Source organism: Notechis scutatus, chromosome 8 (assembly GCF_049901735.1).
Source record: "Notechis scutatus isolate UNSWTSFEM ecotype Mainland chromosome 8, rNotScu1.2, whole genome shotgun sequence".
Lineage (NCBI taxonomy): Eukaryota > Metazoa > Chordata > Lepidosauria > Squamata > Elapidae > Notechis > Notechis scutatus.
Window position 1 is genome coordinate 19,404,421 of NC_142016.1, and position 23,462 is coordinate 19,427,882.

At 39.8% G+C, this 23,462-nt stretch overlaps 1 protein-coding gene across 1 annotated transcript; it reads left to right on the plus strand.

Annotated features, from left to right (window-relative positions):
- Window positions 1-704: 704 nt before the first annotated feature.
- On the plus strand, window positions 705-20,380 carry LOC113425928 (neural cell adhesion molecule 2-like). Its single transcript, XM_087970974.1, has 9 exons — window positions 705-850; window positions 3,033-3,122; window positions 7,659-7,874; window positions 9,508-9,657; window positions 12,405-12,539; window positions 15,596-15,786; window positions 17,201-17,291; window positions 18,748-18,913; window positions 19,788-20,380. Exons 1-9 carry the CDS (start codon window positions 811-813, stop codon window positions 19,846-19,848), a joined length of 1,140 nt encoding a protein of 379 aa, XP_087827100.1. The 5' UTR covers window positions 705-810; the 3' UTR covers window positions 19,849-20,380.
- The last annotated feature ends 3,082 nt before the right edge of the window (window positions 20,381-23,462 follow it).

The window sequence follows — 23,462 nt, forward strand, 5'->3', positions numbered from 1 at the left end:
TCTCCATGGTGGCTCCCTCTCTCTGGAACATCATTCCCCCCAGAGATTAGGACGGCCCCCCTCTAATACTCTTCCACAAGGTGCTGAAGACCTGGTTCTGCCAACGGGCCTGGGGAACCCAGAGCGGGATGGAGCCTATTAAATGGCTCATGTGATATGTTGTCGCCAGGGTGGGAGGGTTATTTTATTATATGGTGCTGTGGAGCCCACAAAGATTGATTACACTGCAGTTTAAAAAAAAAATGGTTTTAATGCTTTTTTATTGTTTCAACGGTCTTTTGTTGTTATGATTTTGATTGTTTTTGTACTTAAAAAAAACTATGTAAGTGACTTAGGGAGATGTATGTGAGATAGGCAGCTATATAAATTGAACCAATCTGTACAATGTCTTTATTAATGGAGACACTGTATGGACATCAATCAAAGAGAAAAGCTGGCCTGTTGAGCTCTAGTATGCAGTTACCCAAAAGATGATCAAAAACGTGTGCAAATGCATATGAGAAGTAAATAAATGCACAAGCAAGGAGTATACAACAGGCACACGCCCATGACACAAATACACCCATGGATAGACACACCCATCCATAGACACACAGATGTATAGACCTTCCTTTCCTCTGTCTTTTCCCCCCCTCCCAATTTAATTTCCTCTTTCCTTTTCCTCCCCTGCAGACACTGAGACACAGAACAGGGAGGAGGGGAGACAGACGGGGAGGAGGGTCTCTTTATAAAGTTCCCAGGGTACAGGAATCCTTCCAGATTGCTGGTGCCAAGGAAGAAGTCCAATTCTGAATCCTGTTCCCCTCTGAGATGGGGGCAGAACATTTTCTCGTTTTCATTTTTGCAGCAGGTAAGATGCATAAGACCAAGAATTTTGAAGGAGGAGCAGACAGGCATTTTGGTAAGGGCACCTCTAAAATCTAGCACCTCAGTGCTTGGAGAAAGGGGTCTGAATCTATTTCATTCTCAGTTGACTAACTAACCCAAGGCAGCCTGTCTAGACCAGGTTCCTGGCAGATGTGCTTGAACTATAACTCCTATATCCCTCAAGCAACAAACTCCATGTTGCCTGGAAAGGTGATGGGAGCTGTAGTACAACCCTTCTGATTATATCAAGGGAAAAGAAGATGGATGGAAAGACACAAGGAGGTTGTGCAGTCAAAAGAGTAGCTGTGTGGAATATACCTGCAACTTCTTCATCCAGCAGTATCATTTTTCTGTGGTTCCAGGTTTGTTATGTTCACTCTTTTTAAAAAACAACAACAAAAAACTTCTATTCTTAAGAGAGTTTGCTTAAAGTTTGTTGAGGAGTCCAAAAGGTGCTTTTTCAGGAGGCAACTGGACTTTCTTGTTTCACTTCTCATCCAAGAAGCTTCTTCAGCTCTGACAGGATAGTGGGGAATGGAAGGATTTATATTCCTTGCAGACAGCTGGTCATTTGCATCCTTTTAGAGGGTTGTTGAAGCACTTGGAGGTTTATCTGGGTCCTCAGAGTCACCTGAGTGGTGCTCCTGGTTCCTGTAGTCTGCAATTTTAGGACAACCATGACCTGGATGATTTAGAATCTCTACAGATGACCAGCTGTCTGTAAGGAATATAAGTCCTTTTATTCCCCACTATCCTGTCAGTGCTGAAGAAGCTTCATGGATGAGAACTGAAATGTCTTCAGAGAAAAAACAAGAAAGTCCAGTTGCCTCCTGAAAAAGCACCTTTGGGACAACCGTGACCTGGAACTGAGAATCTCTACAGACAGTTGTTGAGGGGGTTGATATATCTCTGAATCTTTGGATCTTCTTGTCTGGATTCATACATAGCAGCTAGGGCATCCTGGGACAGTCAGATACTTCTGGCCAACTAAACTATTTTTCTGGAGAAAAAAGTAACTCTGGAGAACACAAATGTTGGCATCAGAATCTACTGTAATCAGGGTAATTCCCAAGTGTTTAGATCAGGGCTCTTCAAACTTGACAGCTTTAAGACTTGTGGACTTAAACTCCCAGAATTCCTCCTCCAATCATGTTAGCTCAGAACTTCTGGGAGTTCTTGCCAAGTTTGAAGACCCTTGGTTTAGAGAGAAGCCATAGTTAATACAGGGTGTGCTACCTTTAAAGATGCAATAACTGGATTTGGAAAAATAAACCTTCTATTTCCCATTGCTTATCAGATTTATTAGCCTGTTCCCCATTTTTGTTTCCCTTTTCCTCCCCTAAAGCATATTGATTCAAAAATAGTCATTTCTGTGGAATGCAATTTCTGTAGGAGAAGTTTCCACATTAAACCTATAATCCTATAGGTATTTTTGTGTTGGCATATAGAGCATTCTGCAATACCTGATAAAACATATTTTGTTTGACTTCAAAATATCAAAAAAGACACATGTAAATATTGTGCAAAGTTAGAAGGACATTTACATCTGGTCACACTAGAGTACATTCCAAGCCATAGGGGCTACCATACATAGATAAATGTTTTCATTTCTTTTTCTCATATTAAAAATTGGCTAATAATAATAGATTGAAAGTATGGGTAGTATTCCCAGTAACAAAAATCCAGGGATAATCCAGTTTTTTTATTGTTACCCCCAAATGATTGCTTGGTTGCAAAGTTTGCTTAGTAGAGATTGCCAATTACAGTTTATAACCAGCTGCAAAACATCATGCCTCCAGAACACCTGGATCTCTGAAAGCTTGGTATAGTCCTCAGGAATAATTGCTGAGCTGTACTTTTAAAAGTGATTGTGTAGAATTACTCTACATTGAATTTGATAATTACGTGAACAGTTTTTCGTTTAAGTCCAATTTCTGTTGAATCCTGGCTCTTATCCACTTCTCTGTATGTCCCTACCTGCTTTATGGAGTAGAGATCCTACAAAGTTACTTTACTGCCAAGTGTGGTCTTCAATTGCAGTCCTTTGGATATCTTTAGAAGAAAATATTGTCTAATTTATTGAAATGGTTTTGCTCATTATTATCAGAAAAATAAGATTTTTATGGAAGTTTTTCATGGATACATATTTTTTTCTTTCTCCCAAGGGGCTGTACAGGGTGCCTCAGAATCTCTGGAGATTATTCCTATAAATGGGAATGTGGAATTGAACACACAAACATCTTTTATATGCAAAGGTAAGTGCAGAAAAATGAACTCTACATGTATAAAAGGGTCATCAGGGCAGTGTTTTACCCGGTGAGGAGAGAAGATGGATTGGGGGAGCTCAGCTTATGCATTGTAACCCAAATGAACAATTTGTCCTATAACATCTGTATATTGGTCAGATAAAGAGAGAAAAGATCCTTGAATAAAACTGAATCACATTGTTCTACTTAAACCAAGACTGTCCAAGGCAAGACCTTAGAATAGAATAACAGAGTTGGAAGGGACCTTGGAGGTCTTCTAGTCCAATTCTCTGCTTAGGCAAGAAACCCTACACCACTTCAGACAAATATGTTGGATAACCAACATCTTTTTAAAAACTTCCAGTATTGGAGCATTCACAACTTCTGGAGGCAAGTTATTCCACTGATTCATTGTTCTAACTGAAATTTCTCCTTAAGTTCTAAGTTGCTCTCTCCTTGATTAGTTTCCACTCATTGCTTCTTGTCCTGTCTTCAGGAGTTTTGGAGAATAGCTTGACTCCCTCTTCTTTGTAGCAGCCCCTGAGATATCGGAACACTGCTATCCTGTCTTACCTAGTCTTTTCTTTAAACTAGACATACCTGGTTCCTGCAACCATTCTCATAGTTCAACCTTGAGCAGGAGGTTGGCTCTAGTTCAAGGGTCTTCGAACTTGGCAAATTTAAGACTTGTGGACTTCAACTCCCAGAATTCCTGAGCTAACATGACTGGAGGAGGAATTCTGAGAGTTGAAGTCCACAAGTCTTAAAGCTCTCAAGTTTGAAGACCCCTGCTCTTGTTCAACCTCCTTCTCAAGCAAGAGACCCTATTCCATTTTTGGGAAGTGGTTGTCCAGTCTCTTCTTGAAAGCTTCCAGTGATGAAGCTCCCACATCTTGGTTGATTGTTCTCACGGTCAGAAAATTTCTCCTTATTTCCAGGTTGAATCTCTCCTTGTTCAGTTTCCATCCATTATTCCTTTTCTGGGCTTCGGGTGCTTTGGAAAATACATTGGAAGACTGCTATCCTGTCTCCCCTGGTCCTTCTCTTCTCTAGACTAGCCATGTCCAGTTCCTGTAATCTTTTTTCATATGTTTTAGTCTCATAATCTTTGTTGCTTTTCTCTGCACTCTTTCTAGAGTCTCAACATCTTTTCCCAGGCTGCTTCTTTCCTCCCCCATCCCTCCCCTCCAACTTATAAGTTTAAAATATTATTTGAATGGAAAATTATTAATGGAAATCTGGAGGCTTTCAAGAGTTACAAGTCTCCTGCTCTCTTATTTTTGATATTGGCCACATTGGCTGAAGCTGATGTGGATTGATATTATACAGCACCAGAAGATCAAAATTTCCTCTAGCACAGATTTGAACAACCAACAGTTTTAGTTTAAAGTTTAAAATTGCTATGGAAAGATGGAGCAAAGTGCTTAGGATGTCATAATTCCTGGAAAGTTCCCCGTGACTTAATCCTATGTGGAGTTTCAAACTGGTGGGTTGTTGGGATTTTTTGGAGCCCGACGGCCAGGTGAAAATTATACCTGTAATAGTGGTTCCTGTCTAGACTTTCCCAGAAGTTGTCCACGCATTTACATGTCTATCCAAACATTGACTGTGGCCGACATTGTTTGAAGTGATTTAGTAAAGAGACAAAAGAGAATTGTATTCAGTTGGTCTTTAGACAGTAAATTACTTCCTCACCAAGCTGTAAATAACTTGAGGTTAAAAAAAGGATCAAGTGTGATTAAAAACAGAATTGTTAACTGGTGTGAAGGCTGTAAGAGCTCTGATTCTTCAAGTCTCCAAACATGCATTAGGGTTATTTTCTTGTTTTGAAAAGTTTATTATTTTTAATAATAGGTTTAACACTCATCTTTACAACAAAGTTTTGCCAAAATGAGTTGGAAGCTATATAGCAGCAGGCCTGGTTAGTTCTTGGATAGGGATCCGAGAGCTGTAAAACAGATTGGGAAGTTTTAAAAAAATCCCCCCAAAGACAATGGTAAACTAAGTCTATTTGTTGCCTATTAAGCAATATGGATATTTCCACAAGGTCATTATGCCAAGCTAGTGACAGCATGTAGGTGAATTTGACTGATCTCAAACACGCTAAGCAAAGTTGGAACCTATTAGTAGTTGGATCCCGGGTTTGTAGTCTAGACTGGGAAATCAAAAATCAAAAATTACCCAAAGTAAGTCCAAGAAATTGTCCTTGACTTAAAGGAACCTAAATTTACTGAAAGGTTAATCTGATACATATTAAAGCTGTGTGTATCCATGAATGGATGCTTGGCTTCAAGTGTGATTCAACGAAGTGCCCTTTTTAAAAAAATTATAAGAATACAGTACGGTGCAGCCATTCTGGCATTACAATTGTTATACATATATAAATGTTCCTTTACCATTTACAATACTCTTGTTTGATACATTGTTTACTTTATTCTAATCATCATAGCTACTTATGTTTCAACCTTGCCTTCTTCTATGCAACCATTGATAGAATTTATTTCATGTTTCGTAGCACTTAGATTCCACCTAGTTTTTTAATTCTAGAGTTAACCTGTCCAATTCTACACAGGCCATAATTTTCCTTATTATCTCTGTTTCTGGCAGTTTCCTTCTTCCAGTATTGTGCACACTTTCAACACATGTACTATTAGATAACTTAAGTCTTTCCTATATCCTTCTGGTATTATTCCTAGGAGAAAAAAATTCTGGCTTAAATGGGATATACTCTCCCACCATTTGTTCCACCCATGTCTGGATCAGTCTCCAACACTCTTTTGCAGCATTGCAGGTCCACCACGTGTGAAATAATGTGCCTGATACATCTTTGCACTTCCAACAATTTGGAGATAGACTTTTGAACATTTTGGAAAGCCTTGCTGGTAGAAGATGCCACCTGTAAAACATCTTATAAAGGTTTTCCTTGTATGCCGTGGCCAATGTTATTTTCCTATTGATGGTCCAAAGCTTTTGCCATTTAGCCAATTCCATATTATAATGAATATAACCAGGGGTGGGATTCTACCAGTTTGCACCTATTCACTAAAACCAGTTGTTAACATTCTAAGCAGTTCAGAGAACCGGTTGTTAAAACAAATTACTGGCCTAATCCTGTAAGGAAGGCAGAAAGGAAACATTCTGGTGTTGCTTACAGAAAGTGCCTCTTTGTTAACCGTTATTACATTCTTAGCAGGACTAGACTTCCTGTCTCAGGAACCTCTCTGGAGTTTTTTCCCCTCCTTTTCTGGTACTTTGCTTGTGTGGAGTGACCATTCAAAGTTACAATGGCACTGAAAAAAGTGACTTATGACCGTTTTTCACACTTACGACTGTTGCAGCATCCCCACAGGCCAGGCGAGGAGATGCATGCCTCGATGTGAGTGGTATTGAGTTGGCCATGCCCAGCCAAAAACATGATCACCAAGCCATGCCCACAACTTAGCCACGCCCACCAATTTAGCCATGCCCACAGAACCAGTTGTTAAAAATTTGAATCCCACCCCTGAATATAACATTACATTGAAGTGCCCTTTGATGCAGGTCTATAAAGAAAAAAAAAAGTATCCTATTTCCTGGCCTGTGGACATGTGGAATTATCTTTTTGCTCGTTTTTAAGGCATTTCCACAAAGCAGAATAATGTCCTTCCTCTGAAACTTTGAGTCTGAACTGTTGGAGAAGAATGCGCCTCTGAAGCACCAACTTTATTTATTTATTTATTTGATTTGCCAATTGTTTACAAGATAATAAGTATAAGTGTATACATAGTTGTGAATACATGAAATGGGTACATATAAGAAAAATAAAAGAAGAATAAGAGAAACAATAGGACAGGGACGGTAGGCACGTTGGTGCGCTTATGCACGCCCCCTACAGACCTCTTAGGAAAGGGGTGAGGTCAATAGTAGACAGTCTAAGGTTAAAGTTTTTGGGGTTTGGGGAAGAAACTACAGAGTCGGGTAGAGTATTCCAGACATTGACCACTCTATTGCTGAAATCGTATTTCCTGCAATCAAGTTTGGTGCGGTTAACTTTGAGTTTGTATCTATTGTGTGCTCTTGTGTTGTTATGGTTGAAGCTGAAGTATTCATTGACAGGTAGGACATTGCAATGTATGATTTAATTTACTTGTAAATATAAACTTGTAGCAAGGACTCCAGGCAAGACAGTTCCATGGCACAAAGGGGTTCTGCTTTGCCTGCTCTCAATTATGCCCATCTGGTCACTTCTTTCTGCTGTCCCCCCCCATGCCTTCTTTTTCCCTTTTATCACCCCAACAGAGGGATTCTTGAAACTGCTTTGGAAAGTGATTGCTTGTTGGGAGGCCAACATTCCTTCTTTTTGTCTTCCTTCTGAGGTCTCCTCTGCTTCTACAGGTGCAGAAAAATCTTCTTTTGGAAGCACCGGGACAAACCATATTATAAAGCTATGTCCATAGCTTTGAGGGAAGGCCAAGTATCTTCTTGAAGTGAAACGAAGCAATATGACCTTCGCCTCCCCCCGAGGCTATGTTAACGGTTCCCTTTCTCAACTTTCCTACTTAACAGTGAGAGGAAGTGGCGAAGCCGCTCTGACTTGGGTTGATCCGGATGGGAATGAAATTGAAGAGGATTCAAAGCCTTACTGGGTGAAGGCGATTGATGAAACATCCAAGGAGATGCAGATGACCCTCACTCGCCCAGATCAGGGTGGGATTTTCAGGTGTAACGGAGAATTTGAATTAGGAAAGACCGCTACTGAACGAATTGAAATCCACGTGATCCGTAAGTAATAGTTATTTGAGCATCCAGGAAGAGGTTTCAGTGGAATATCGAATACATCTGCAGAATGAAACCCAAAATTGATTAGTAACTGAGAACCAAAATGGGGCAGTGGACAAAATGGTGGAGAGAGCAAAGCTAAAAAAAAGCAACAACATGCAGCACAGTCCATTAATTGTGCTTTCAAAATCGGCCTCACCCATGGACTCCAATGTCTTAACTTCTCTAGAACCCCAGAACATATTAAAAGCATTTTTATTTTGATGTATTTCTAGAACATGCCAAGGAGTGGTGTGGTGGCCTAGAGGTGGAGGCTATGAGTTCGATCCTAGGTAGAAACAGATATTTCTCTCTCTGGTCACACTGAGAATATATCTGCTGAAAAAAAGTCTGCATTGGTGACAGGAAGGGCACCCGGCCATTAAAACACTCACCTCCATTCAGTTGCCCAGACTAGACCCCCGCAAGGGTTTATGTGCTCATTAAACGATGATGATGATTTCCAGAGCATGCCAAGGAAGAAAACCACATCAGACCTTGGAGATTCAAGTTTCAAGGAGGTTCAAGGACATTTTTTACCTCACCTCTTTCTGTATTTCTTTTCCTACAGCAAATGTGGGCCGCCCCCAGTGTCATCTTCTTAGCTAAATTGTTGGCAACCCCTGCCAACTTTTATGCATTTTTTTGTTTTAGTCTATAAAAAAAATCAACTCGTTATATAAAGTGATTAAGTTTTGTGTTACTTTCAAAGGTTACAGATTGCTCAGTGGTAAATATAGTTAGTGGGTTGTCCCAAAACTTTCTTCTTCATTTTGAATTCAGTTCTCATGTTTTATTTCATTTCTTTCCTTTTAAGAATTGTTTGAATCAGGTAGTATATCAAACAAATAAGCAATAAGGATTGAATGTGTGCATCTTTAATACAGTATTACTTGTTTCGTGACAGTAATACAATTAAATGAAATGCATTGATTTGATTTAGAATGTTGTGCAAACACTAGGGCACCCATTGGGAGTGGGGTTGAAACAAAATCAAGATGGTTGCTATAATAACAATAACTTATATACCACTTCACAGTGCTTTACAGCCCTCTCTAAACAGTTTACAGAGTCAGCATATTACCCCCCCAAACAATCTGCGTCTTCATTTTACTGACCTCGGAAGGTTGGAAGGTTGAGTCAACCTTGAGCCCAGTGAGATTCTAACTGCCAAATTGCAGGCAGCCGGCAGTCAGCAGAAGTAGCCTGCAGTACCGCCTTCTAACCACTGCACCACCATGCCTCATATCACATGACTGATGTAATAACGGTGACTTTTTTCCCCCTAATTAGAAAAGAAGACTCTTTAATGGTTTCTTATCTACTCAAGGAAGTTTACTTTCTTCTTTACTTCCAAGTTTTCATTCTCACTGTTCAGAAAAGTCATTCACTTTTTGAACACTAACTGAAGTCTAGGTGTCACACAGAACATAAAGGAACACTTTCAAAATAGGGTGTCAGTTCACAGTGGCTTAATGGTCTTTATTGCATCCCGAAATGATGGACTGTCTTAAGGTGATGCATCTTGTTGAGGTAGACCATCCGTAGTAATTCTTTCACTGCTTTTTGTTTTCTAATCTCTGCCTTTGATCCACAGAGAAACCTACATTTGTGGACACAATGGATCTTGTGAAGGAAGTTCATGAGGGCCAAAATGTAGAATTCAGCTGCCTGGTTAAAGGAATACCACCACCAACTATTAGATGGTTTTTTGGAAACCAGGACATCAGAAATATTATTAGGGAAAGTGAGTATGAGATTACTTATGGAGATATCTGTTTAACAGAAGGGACAACTTTTTTGGTGGTGGGAGACAACAGGTAATATTTTTGGAGACAGTAAAGGCCATCCTGAATTTCACAAAGCTAGAAAATGTCCAGGGTTATAATATATTATGTGAAACTAGGATTTTCTACATTTCCTCACATTTTGGAGGATTAATTTTGTCTCTTCCTCCTCCTTTAAAAAACTTTTAGCCATTTTTATTTATTTATTTCATTATTTATACTTCACCTCTCCCCTTCCAGATCTTTTCAACTGGAGTAGAGACTTTCACTGCATTACACACTTGTCCCAGGTTGAGGATGCATAGTTGGATATCAGCAATATACTGATGTACCAATCTCTGGGGTATCAGAAGATCTCTCCCTACATCTCCATGAAAATGCTAAAAATTGCTAAACGATATAGAGAAAGGATTGAGCTTATGAACTACTGAAACTCTATTAGTTCAGGCTATTATAGCACAATTTTGAAAGTCTAATATTCTCCCTTTCCTCCCTTATACGAAAGACAATCGAAGTGGGGCAATCTTGAGTTTTTTTCTTCATTCTCTCCTGTCTATCCAGGTTAAATGGATGTTTACATACTGTGTTTCCCTGAAAATAAGACCTTGCTTTATATTTTTTTGCCACCAAAAAAGGCACCAGGTCTTATTTTGGGGGGATGTCATCCACTGACTAACGTCACTTGCGCGCATTACCCCCGGCCTCCTTTTTGCTGTCAGAGGCCTTCAGGAACTTCTTCTTCTGTGGTGGACAAGGCTTTCCTGAAGGCCTATGCAGGAGCTTCAGATCGATCTGGAGCTCTGTTATCAGCAACAGAGGACTTTAGGAAAAGCCTTGCTGCCTGCAGAAGAAATGGGCCGGCAAGGCAGATGTAGGGGTATGCGAGGCCTGGTTACAACTGTCCAAAGGTAAGTAGTAGGGCAGCTCCACCCCCCATCTCCACCCTAGCTTAATTTTTACCCGTGCCCTCTGGAGTGGGCAGGATGTTAATTAGGGCATTTTGGGGGTAGGGCTTATATATTGGGCGCATGTGTAAAAATCAAGCTAGGACTTACTTTCAGGGTAGGTTGTATTTTTGGGGAAACAGGATAGTAATCACTAAACTCCCTTTTCAAGGCCACCTCTGTACAGTATTTTTTCTATATTGAGGGCCCAACTGTGATGGATTGTGCACCTGAAGAAGCAGCGTAGGGAGTCTTGACAGCACAGAGCTTTTCCAGGGAGAAGAGGATATATTCCACAGAAACACCCACGTTCAGTAACTGCACAGCCGTGTGCAGGTGGGGGAAGTGGGAAGGCGTTCAGGATAGCCACACCATAGAATCTCTCAGGATATATCTGGTCAGTTTAAAAGTTTCAATTTGGCAAGATTCTGTCCATTAGATGTAAGCACAGAAAGGATTGGACTTGTTTGGATTTTGCTGTGTTGTTTTTGTGCCTGACACCAGCTTCTGCTTCCTTACATAAACTGATTGAAACTACCAAAAGACCTTGTTGATGATCCAAATTCTGTCAAGGACCTTGGAGTACTCATCTCTAATGATCTAAGCACTAGAGCCCACTGTAACTACATAGCCAAAAAGGCGTTAAGAGTTGTTAACCTAATCCTATGTAGCTTTTTCTCTGGTAATATCACACTACTAACTAGAGCATGCAAAACATTTGCTAGACCAATACTCGAATATAACTCATCAGTCTGGAACCCACATTACATATCCGATATTAACACAGTTGAGAAAGTCCAGAAATATTTCACAAGAAGAGCTCTCCAATCCTCTACTCGTTGCAGAATACCTTATGCCACCAGACTTGAAATTCTACACCTAGAAAACCTAGAATTACGCCGCCTTCAGTCCGATCTAAGTATAGTATATAAAATTATACATTGCAATGTCTTACCTGTCAATGAATACTTCAGCTTCAACCATAACAATACAAGAGCACACAATAGATACAAACTCAAGGTTAACTGCACCAAACTTGATTGCAGGAAATATGACTTCAGCAATAGAGTGTCTGGAATACTCTAGTCTACCTGACTCTGTGGTTTCTTCTCCAAACCCCAAAAACTTTAACCTTAGACTGTCTACTATTGACCTCACCCCTTTCCTAAGAGGTCTGTAGGGGGCATGCATAAGCGCACCAACGTGCCTACCGTCCCTGTCCTATTGTTTCTTTTGTTTTTATTTTTCTTATATGTATCCATTTCATGTATTCATAACTATGTTTTTACTTATACCTGTTATCTTATAATCTCTTGACAAAATAAATAAATAAAATAAAATAAAACTAAAGAAGGGGGGAGGGGAAAATCACTGTAAAATGGTGCCCCTAGTACTTCTGAACATCACAGGTGATCCAGAAGAATATCATGATCAGTGGCTTCAGAAGCTATTGTTGAGCAGGGAAGTAGGGTTGCACACACCCCTTTCAAGTTCTGCCATATGCCATTCACAAAAATAACTAATACCATCCCATGCCTAAACCTGAAAACTGACTGTCTGAAATGGATTCAGAAAGTACATACGTTATATAGTTGCTGTGTTTTGGGGAGTCCTCAAAACGAAGAAAACTTGTTCTTGTTTCTAACTAGTTGTGGTTACATAAAGTTTGATGGGTTTCATTTAGCCTCAAGACTGCCTGAGGCTAAATGAAATCACATTAGAGACAGATTTAATTATCATAGCCATTTCTTTTGGGTTTACAGGGCAACTATTTATTGAAAATGGGAAGCTGCTGATAGAGAACACCCAATTATCAGATGCTGGTATTTATATTTGTGAGGCAACCATCAAAGAACGCAACGAAGTAGCTTTTGCAAACTTTACGCTCAAGATTAAATGTAAGTTCTCTTTTCTGTCTCATGGCACTTTGCCATATTAGGGAGCACTGACTTTTCTATTGGTGTTTGGTGTTTTTTATTTTTTGGATGCTTTCAACTCAGTGTTGACTCATGGAGAATGGCTGGATAATCCCTGAAGCTTTCTTGGCAAGATTTTTTGGAAGTGCCTTCTTCCTAGGGCTGGAGAGATTGACTGGCTCAAGGTCATCCTGCTGGCTTTATGCCGAAGTGAACTAGAGCTCATGATCTCCTGAATTTCTAGCCCGAGGCCTTAACAACTACACCAAATTGGCTCTGACAATTAGGCTGGCATGCTATGAATCTGATTTTGAGAAGGGGGCATGGATCACATTCAGGGTGATGTCTGGGAAACTTTGAATGGACATGTGTATCAATTTGATAGAGAAGTCTTTCTTTCAGCTGAATTTATTGGCATGCAGAATTACGAAATGGTCATTTTTCAAAGCTGGTGTTACACCAGATATGAGTTTGACATGTGAATGGAGTTCTGAACATTTTGAATATGGCCCACAGTTCATAATATGTGCTAAGTCTATACGATAATGAATTCTGGAGGAGAAGGCTTGCAAAGTAAACACGCTAAGATAAAAAAATTCTTTAAAAACCTTTTGTGCAAGCTCTATTTTGTTGAAATTAGTAAAGTCAAATGCAAATTGAGAAAGCGGAATTTGCATTAGAATATAATGGAGGTTGTAATTGCATTAAAGAAAACCATACTTACTTTTTATTATAAAAATGATTCAATATGCTCTGCTTGGTATGGCTAATCTTTTATTAATGTCATATTGAGCATGAACTGCTTAACTCTAATAAAACTATTAGATTGATTTATTGATAGCATCTTTTTAAAAAAAAAGAAACCACTGCTTGAAATAAATAAACACAATGGCTATACTTGGAACAACTGGGAATTATTGGCACCCCTTTGAGAGAAGTTGGCTATACATTAGGGAGTAAGTGAGACAGTTTTCATTTTTGTTGTCAAGTATTTTGAAAGCCAGGAAAGTCTACAGAGTAGTCTGGCTGCCAGCAGTTGCTAGTTCATTTAGTTCACACTGTTGTGCCATCCAGGGTGCACCACAAGGACCCGAACTAGTTATACCTCCTCTCCCCAGAAGGTGCCAGGCTTTGCACTACCACGTCAGCAATGGACATGAGGGCATATACTGGTCCAGAATCTGTTGGTTTTTTTAAAATAATACTAGCCAATTACCCGGCGTTGCTGGGTTTTCCTGTATTAAACAGAAAAATCCTGTAGTCGGGACTCACCCTGTTGAACTGTCTCTCGCGCAGCATCGCAAGTCTTCTATTCCTCTCCTCAGGAATTTGTTGTCTATGCTAGTGTTTCATTTTTTTTATTGCATTTGGCCAATCGCCTGTTGTTTCCTTGGAGGGCTGAGAGGGAGCCCCTTTGGGGAGTTCTGTGAAGCCATGACCATGGCAAGTCCACTGTGCTGTACAGTAGAAGCCATTTTAAGGCACACACCCCCGAGGGGTGTTGGGGTGTCTTACCCCAACAGTATTTGTTTCCCAAGTTATCTGTGTACCAAGTTTGGTTGAAATTGCTTGAGCTGTTCCAGAGTTAAGCTGGAACTGAGAGAGAGAGGGGGAGAGGCAGAGGGAGAGGGAGAGGGAGGGAAGGAAAGGGAGGGAGGGAGGGAGAGAGAGAGAGAGACAGAGACAGAGACAGAGACAGAGACAGAGACAGAGAGAATGAATTAGACTTGGATTCCAGCCTAATCTTAGTTGCAGCCTGCACTCTGAAGTGACCCAGGAAAGTGGCCAACTGTCACTCTCACTTTGACAGCACTTCCACTGTGTTCTTGTTGGGAAACTTGCGAGCATCACACAACCTTCCTCATTCTCACGGGAACATTGCTTCCTCTGAGTCTTTGAAGATTGCTTACTAATACCTTGAATATTGCAGGCAGATTGTGAAAACGCCAGAAGTGAAAAGTTTACGTCTGCCCCTGACTTCCCCTACTTTTTAGAAATTGAATTTTTTTTTAAAAAGGTCATAGCTACATGTTGTGACTCTGAGACTTGAACCTGATCAGTCAGCAGATGTGGGTTCGAGCGATGAAGAAGATCTGGCACTGAGATTCGAGCCTGCATTATTAAGTGACTTAGAGGGGAGTCAAGTAGAGGGAGAGGAGTTGGATCTGAGATATGAGCCCGATTTATTGGAGGTTTCAGAGTCCACTCCCTCCCCTGAATCTACTTTCCTGATTGCAGCTCAGGTGTTAACTGTTAATCAGGAAAGTGTGTCAGAGGCTTCAAGCGGTGATGAAACTGCCGGATGCTGGCTGGATGCCAGAACTAGGAGAAGATTGAGACGTCAATCTCAATTAGAAAAGAGACGTCCAGCAAAGGATTAATTAATGAGACTGACACGGCCTCTCTTAGAGGATATAAGGGAGCGTACGAGTTCGTAATCTTTGCTGGAAACAAAGTGAGTTTTGCCTTGGAAAGTTTTGCGTCTGACTACAGCGTTGTGATTTACGAACTATACAGAACTGCCAGACAGATTCTAGCAGGATTGCCAAAGGACTGTGATAACAGAGCAACTGAATCTTCTGTCTCTGGTTTTGTTTGCGTAAAGTATTTGAACTCTGTAACTTGAGATTTTCATCTGTGGATACAGGTGGGACAGAATAGCTACAGATAATTACTGAAATTATACATTTGATGCTCAGTATAACACACACACACACACACACACAAAGATTCTGAGCAGAGTACAGAACACTGAACTGCTTTCATGATAAGAAGTGTAAATTTTTGAGCTTGATGTCAACATCTGCACTATATTATTTTTCAAGGTTAAAAAAAAAAGACACATATCTCTCAAATAATAAAGATAAATCTTTGGTTTATGAATACTCCATTCTTTGTACTCCAAGCAATCTCGGTGTAAATTTCAGAAACCATACTGTAAGTGGTTTGTAAACCATAGTTTGTGGCCTGAGGCAATGTGTGAACCAAATATAAAACTCACGACATATTTCAATTTATATTTCTGTCCTCCCATTCAGTTGCTCCAAAAATAGAACTCCTTACGAGTGTCCCTTTGGTCACCCAGACTGGGAATCCCATCCAAGTCAACTTCACCGTCTTAGCCAACCCCTCACCTTCTGTCTCCATTGCTTGGAAGGAGAAGATTTTTGAAGAGGATGCCATTGAAAAGATAGCGCAGGACCAAAACAGATATTTGTTCCTCTTTGAGGTGAGACATGACATTCGGGGAACTTGACAAGGCTTGAGTCACTTTTATATTGCCATACTAAATTCTTGTAATAGAAGGAGGAAACGAAGGAAGGAATGGGGAAAGGAAGAAGGAATGGGAGAAGAAATGAACAACATTGTTTAATGGTCCTTTTTATAATTAGGTTCTTTCTTCCCCTTACCATGATGACTTTTTCAAGACTCTTTATTTCAACACTTCCCAAATTCTGACAAAATTTGTACTATCTTCTTAGCATGTATCCTGATTACAGGCTGGTTCTTGCTTTCTAAACTGTGCCCAATCTCTAGGGTCACCTCTTTTTTCCTTCCTCTTACTTCCTTTCCTTTCCTTTCCTTTCCTTTCCTTTCCTTTCCTTTCCTTTCCTTTCCTTTCCTTTCCTTTCCTTTCCTTTCCTTTCCTTTCCTTTCCTTTCCTTTCCTTTCCTTTCCTTTCCTTCCCTTCCCTTCCCTTCCCTTCCCTTCCCATTCCATTCCATTTCTCTCCTCTCCTCTCCTCTCCCTCCCCCCCTCCCTCCCTCCCTCCCTTCTCTCCTCTCCTTCTTTCCCTCCATCTATCATTGTTTTTCTTTGGTTAGCATATCTAATTTCGTATTCCATTTTTGCATTCCAAAATGTTTATTCTTTCGTTGCTCTAACTGGATTTGGAAAACTTGTGGTCTTGCCAGCCTGGGGATCTTGTTCATTAATTATAATCCAATTTTCTGAAGTTTTCTACATAACCAGCTCTTGCCACCACCAGCGCCAGCTGTTTGTTGATGCTCTGATCCCGTTGGCTAGATGCCAGTGATTAAACTTCCTTTTTTTTTAACATTAAGTTGACCAATCTGATCTGTAGCTCTGTACCACCAGGGCTTAAGGAAACAAGCCGCATCAGTCTATTAACATCTATTGAGAAGGTTTATTCTATAAATATAAAATGAAAACTCAGGAGGTTCACCAGAACTTCTCTCTAAAGAATCAGTGAACATAGAGTAGAGCCCTTATAAGAGATGATGGTGAAAGCAAGGAAGCAGTGATTGTTAGAGAACCCATTTCACTCTCTCTTCAAGACACATGGCGCTATTTGAAGCTATGGTTCCTGGGAACTTGCTGCTTCTACTTCTATCGCTTATTAGGCAACACCATAAAGTGCTGAGAAACTAAGATATTTGGAGGGTGGGAAACAAGATATGAGACCTACTATGACAGATGGCAAAGGACATATTTAGTTCTGGTTTGTAAACATAAAGAGGTTTGTTTTTGAAAGGTTTGACTTGTGCGCAGAAGTTCCCATCCCTGTTGTATGCAAAGTCCTAAATTGGCCTTTGTGAATTTGGTGAAGAATTTTATTTCTAATAGCAGATTGGGTGGTTTTAAGAAGGGGGATTAATTTTTAAAATTTATTTTGGCATTAGGCACCAACATCACAAGAAGACATTCCAGAACTCGTTATAACTGCTGCTAATGAAGTAGGCATTGCCAAGAAGAGCGTTCCCTTTGAAAAAGGTGAAGGATCAACATTTATTCTTGAACAGTTGGATTGGATTCAAGATACCTATTCAACAAATGTAAAATAAACTTAACTTTCCTTCTATCCTTACCAGGAATTCACTAGCAACTATAATTCTGTGAGAACATCATGGTGTCTCTACAGAATTCTGAACAGCCTTGTGCTTAAAATATGGTCCCCAGGATTCCTTGGGAAAATCACCCTAATTAAATGGGAGTATTATACAATTTTATTGTATACAATTTATGTATTGCATTACAGTGCAGAGCAAGCAGTGCATTTGCATTGTGCTGGACTGCATTGCTCTGCACTGTATTGCAATATATTGGACTGACAGATTGGCTTTTCTGTATGAACTTAAGGTGGCTTATGTGAAGATATCATGGACTGAGAAAAATTTTTTTTTTCTCATAGATAAGGTATTACTAGGCAATGGTCAGATAAAAGGCAGTTGAGAAGCAATGAGGGCATGGCAAACATTTCAGAAGGGACTTTTCCTTGTTTTTTAGACTGTAAAGGTAAGTGGAAGAGATATGTTTCCAGAATTGTAAGGTTCTACTGTAACCTTACAATAAAAATAGTGGTAGTACTCATGGTTGGTCCTTCCTTCTTACATTGGCTTGTCCATTAATCATTGCCTTAAGTATACATGGTAATATTTTTTTAAACAAAACATATATTCCACTATACTTGCAGGTAAGCCAATTCTCAAATTTCTAACTAAAATATCAGGAAAAGTCTATCTCCCTCAAATAAAGCCTATTGTGAAAATTAAAGACCCACTTAAAAATAGAAGTCATTTTGCAGGGTATTTGCCATTTTTTCCTAGTTTTTGCATGGATGCTGCCGCCATTTGAGTTAACATGTTTTTCCCCGCTATCTCTCCATCTTTTTGGGCTATGTTTGAAGTATAGATTATGACAGTTAGATGAGCCACTGGTGAGGAATTATGTCACACCATGGAGAATATTAATCAAAATGTCCTGTCTTCTCATTTCATTGTCACTGAATTAGTCTACTGGTGACCTATTTTGCATGTGGGGAATATAACCCCAAACTATATATTTAATGAAATCACTAACTTCAGAAGAAAAAAAAAAACAGGTACTGTAAATCTTTAAATTTACACAGCACAGATTTAAAGTTGAAAACTTTCTGAGCCAATTAAATAAACTGGTCTTTGTTTCATTTTGGGGAAAGGAATTAAAACTCAGAAAATTAGCAAATGCACAATCTTATTTCCCCATTAAGCCTAACTTAATTTTATGCCTGTCCCTTAAAGTGTATAAGACTCTGTATAATTTAACAAATGAAATTCTTTTCTGTGTTTTGGGTGCAAGGATAACAGAGTGCCAGTGGTACCTTTATTGTCACTAGTTTTGGAAGAAAATTTTGATGTTTCAATCATCATTCCATCAGTTGGTTCAAGCAGAAATTCTTCTTTTCTTCCAGACGGAGGTTTGGGATGGGGCAGCATTTTGGCAATTGTGTTGGCAATTCTGGTGCTCTTCTTGCTGATAGATGCCTTGTGTTATTACAAGCGCCGGTGTGGCTTTTTGATGTTCTGCAAAAAGAATATTCTGTGTAAAAAGTCTACAACAGGAGTTGAGAACAATGGGTAAGTTGGTATGTAGGAATCAACAATGAGTGTTGTAGAACATAAAACCCCAAAGAAAGGTGGTGAGATATGAATCCTTGTTCTATCCTTTTTACCTATCAGGAATCCTAGTCCCACCCCTTTTCTAAGGTGCCTTTTCTACAACTCACTTGTGGAACCCTCACTTGGGTTGGTTCCATTCTAGTAGTTTGGTTTATACATAGATTGTGGGGGGGGGACGTTCCACCCTGGTTGAGTTTGACGGTTCCTTTGGGGTGGGCCAATCTCTTTTCTTAGCTCAGGTGATACAAGTCTTTTTTTATTTAACATCATATATGGCTTGCACAGTTCTGTTGATTGCCAGTTTTTAGGAATTGTTCAGCAAGCAAATGTGGAATATCTGTGGTCCATGTTCCATTTAATTATGGAAGAGTTCAGAGAATCAAATGCATTTTCTTCTTTTTAAAAAATACGTTGCTCAAAAACTCCTAGCATTTGTTTCCTTGTGGACTGTAGAGAAATAATTTTGTGTGTGTGTGTGTGTGTGTGTGTGTTAGATTCAGAAAATAAGAGTGAGGCAAGGGGTTAAGTGACCCTTCCTAAATAATGATCAAATCCTGAAGGACTAGTAAAAAAAAGGAAACAAAATTTTGATTATGGATCACTTGCCAGTTATGTTAGTTGGATCTTTGAGGTTTCAACCAAGGTTTTAACTCTGAGGTTTCAATCTCTTTGTTGATCTCATTTTAAGGGCAAACTCATTAACTAGTTTAAAAATGAAAAGGTTGAAAAAAAAAGACAAATCAAACTCTGAACTGCAATCGGATAATCTACATAGATAGAAACTGAAGGAGGAAGGTCAAGTAAATCTTTATTTTTTTGTTTCTTTCCATAGGAAAATTCTCTCAAAATCAGGAAAAAGCCCCGTAGTGAATATATCTGGTTCAGAAGCCTGATTGGACCATAGCAAGGAGATCAGATAATGAAATGTTGACTTTCTGCAACAATATTTGGATAAATTGGGCATAGAAAAAGAAGTTTCTCCTCTCTATTATTCCTCCCACTATTCTTCTATCTTTATTGTCACCTTTAATGGAGATGTTGCTCTAAAATTAGTGACAGGTAACATCTAGGATGGGCTGAAATCCTGTGCCCGCAATTTGGAGTTATCCTTTCTTCTATAGATAGGAGAACGTTCCTTATTACATTGATACAACATAATATCAATACATTGCATCCAGAACATTTTTGTTTTTCAGCTATGATTTTTTTAAAAAATTACCTTTAACATATAGGGGGTTTATGATACTTTGTTACCCCACTATGTATTTATTGGTGTATCCAAGGTTGTGGTCACATTGTTTGTACATATGGCGTAATTTTTTTTTTATTGATGTAGCCTTTTCCAAATCAAAGTTTTTGAATGGCATTGAAATAATCCATATCACCATAACAGAGCAAATAAAATAGTTGTTATTTCCAATTAAACATCAATATGGGTTGAGTTGGTGCCTAGTGAAATACCTGGAAATGTACCTACATCCACTTCAATGGTGGGATTCAAATTTTTTTTACTACCGGTTCTGTGGTTGTGGCTTGGTGGGCATGGCAGGGGAAGGGTACTATAAAATCTCCAGTCAGAAGTGTTATTTGTCAGTTCTCCAAACTAATCAAAATTTCCACTACCGGTTCTCCTGCTGAATACCACCTCTGATCCACTTGATATACAGCAAGTTAGGGTTTGATACCAAAAGACCTCTCAAAATAAGCTAAAGTTGAAATATTTTGCTAAGATAACATCAGAGCAACAAAACAGTAGCTCAGATTTGGGCATTTGGTAATAGAAAATACTAAATAACCTGTGACCCACTGGGGCATAATTTCAAAGATATTTCTTACCTAAATGAAGAAACAGAATAACCACGGGTAGGCAAATCAGCAGTGGGAGTAGAAGCAACTTCCTATTTCCTGCAGGCTTCTCCATTGACTTTCCTTGCGGGAAGCTGCAAGGAAGCATTGAAAATGACAATCAGGTGACCACGGCTGAGTGTGGCAAAACTGAAGTGGCTGCAACTTAGCCAAATTAAATCCTACAATCCTACATAGATCCTGGATTTTGGATTCATTCTTTAAGTTAGCTCATTTGAGGTATATTAATTCAAAAGTTGTTGCCTTATGATGCATTGTTTCACCCAATCAAATGTTACAAACAGACACAAGAGTTTTACTGGTATATAGATTCACCCCAAAAGCATTCCCTATAAGTTTATCCCAACCAACTATTCTCAAATGGTCTGAGCTTCTACAGATTGCATGAGAAAACACAAGGTTTTTGGGTGAGGACTCTTTGTATGCTGACTTCTGTGTGAGGAAGAATATAAGTAATATTAGTTGCTTCTTTACCTGGAAGATAATAAGCCTCCATTACCCTTGTGATTTTCATAATGAGGAGAACAATGTTCATCATTTTACTTTATGTTAGACTGTGGCCCATAATGACCCAATTACAATTCCTGTAACTTATTTGTCCATTTATTGATATTTTGCATCAATTAACAAAATTGCTGTATTTTGCACTAGCCAATGGTGACACTATGTTTCTAGACTAGAGAGTCTTGGATAAGTGTTCTCAATAAACCCTCTTCACTCATTGGCTGCCTTCTGACAAACTCTTAATCTGATCGGTCATGAAATCCAGGCAAATTCCCTTGCAAGTGGTTCTAGCACCCTCACAGTCAGATTACACGGATCAATAATCATTGTTTTGAAAATGGCCCCTTTCCCCAGAAAGCAGTGGACATTCCATAAGCCCACGTACCAAGCATAATCCTGGCCAAGGTTCATTACTTTACTTCAGTGGTGGGATTCAAATTTGTTTACTTCCGGTTCTGTAGGCGTGGCTTGGTGGGTGTGGCTTAATGGGACATGGTAGGGGAAGGATACTGCAAAATCTCCATTCCCTCCCCACTCTTGGGGGAAGGATGCTGCAAAATCCCATTTTCTCCTCACCCAACTAATCTGCTTTCCAGCTCCGTTCTCCTGTACAGGGCAAAAAAAGAAGACCCAGCCGATTAGCTGGAATTCGGGAGGCAGAGAATAGATGGGGGCGGGACCAGTCGGAGGTGGTATTTGCCGATTCTCCGAACTACTCAAAATTTCTGCTTATTGGTTCTCCAGAGCTGGTCAGAACCTGTTGAACACACCACCTCTGCTTCACTTGCACCATTGGCCAGTCAGTCAGAAGTGGGAGTGGGATTGCCACACACAGTTACCAATCAGTGTTGGAGACTGCATTTAAGGATACCTATAAGAAGTATGTCAGTGAAAATTCTCAGTCTTCCAGGAAAAAAGGGGTCTGAAGGTTGCATCTTGGAAACTTGGACTGGTTTTTTTTCTTTGTTAACTTGAGTCATGTTGAGGCTGTTTATCCAAGCAGCTTCATCAGTCAGAACAGGTCAGTTATGCAGGGAGTTGTTAGCATGTCCCAACTCTTGCCCCATCAACCTCAGGGGTTTCCTCCCCAAAATGCGTTGCAATATGTGGATAAGTTTGCAAAATTTCGAGCCCATTGAAGTCTTTTGCTTTGAATTCTGTAAGTTTCCATTTGATGCACTGTGATGCACCATTTCACCCAATTGAAGATTAGAGACATTACAGACAAAGTTTTAGTAATAAACACACTCCTATGCATGTGCACAATTCGAACTCAAAAGGAGAGAAGAAGATATAAAGAACAAAAAATGCATGGAAAAAAAGAAGAAAAAATAAAGAACAGAAGACAGAAAAAGAAAATAATAATAAAGAAGTGATTTTCAAGCTTCATCCTGAGTATAAGACAAATGTAGTAAGTCTCCACCCCACCCACCACAAGATTACAGATTTTATTGGTGGGGAAGAAGGCGGAGCCTCCTCGCTGACAGACCGTAGATCGCATCTCTCTGCGGCTATGGTCCATGCTCTTTCGTTGGAGAGCCCCGATCATTACAATTAGGGGCTGAAGCTGCCTTGGAGGGACAGTGGAGTAAGGAAGTCTTCTGCAACCAATAAATTCTGTAATGGGGAGAATCTACATTAAAAATCGAGATGAAGCTGTTACAAGACTAGTATATTATACAGGTAGCCAGTGGTGGGATTCAATTTTTTTTTACTACCGGTTCTGTGGGCATGGCAGGGGAAGGTTACTGCAAAATCCCATTCCCTTCCCAGCCCACTAACCTGCTTTCCAGCTCCGTTCTGCTGTGCAGGGCAACCAAAGAAGACCCAGCCGATCAGCTGGGACTCAATGGGAGGCAGAGAATAGATGGGGCAGGGCCAGTCAGAGGTGATATTTGCCGGTTCTCCTAACTACTCAAAATTTCCGCTACCGGTTCTCCAGAACGGGTCTGAACCTGCTGAATACCACCTTTGCAGGTAGTCCTCGACTTACAACAGTTCGCTCAGTGACCATTAGAAGTGGCCACGGCACTGTAAAAAATGACTCAGAGTGATTTTTTACACTATTGTGAAATCTTGGAGCTTCCCCCCATGATCATGTCATCAAAACTCAGGTGCCTGGCAACCGACTCCTATT

Bases quoted from the DNA above. Each gene is read 5' to 3' on its own strand.
- LOC113425928 (XM_087970974.1), top strand. From the start codon at position 811: ATGGGGGCAGAACATTTTCTCGTTTTCATTTTTGCAGCAG. The intron at 851-3,032 runs GTAAGATGCATA...CTTTCTCCCAAG, and splicing joins CGTTTTCATTTTTGCAGCAG to GGGCTGTACAGGGTGCCTCA. The intron at 9,658-12,404 runs GTGAGTATGAGA...TTGGGTTTACAG, and splicing joins CAGAAATATTATTAGGGAAA to GGCAACTATTTATTGAAAAT.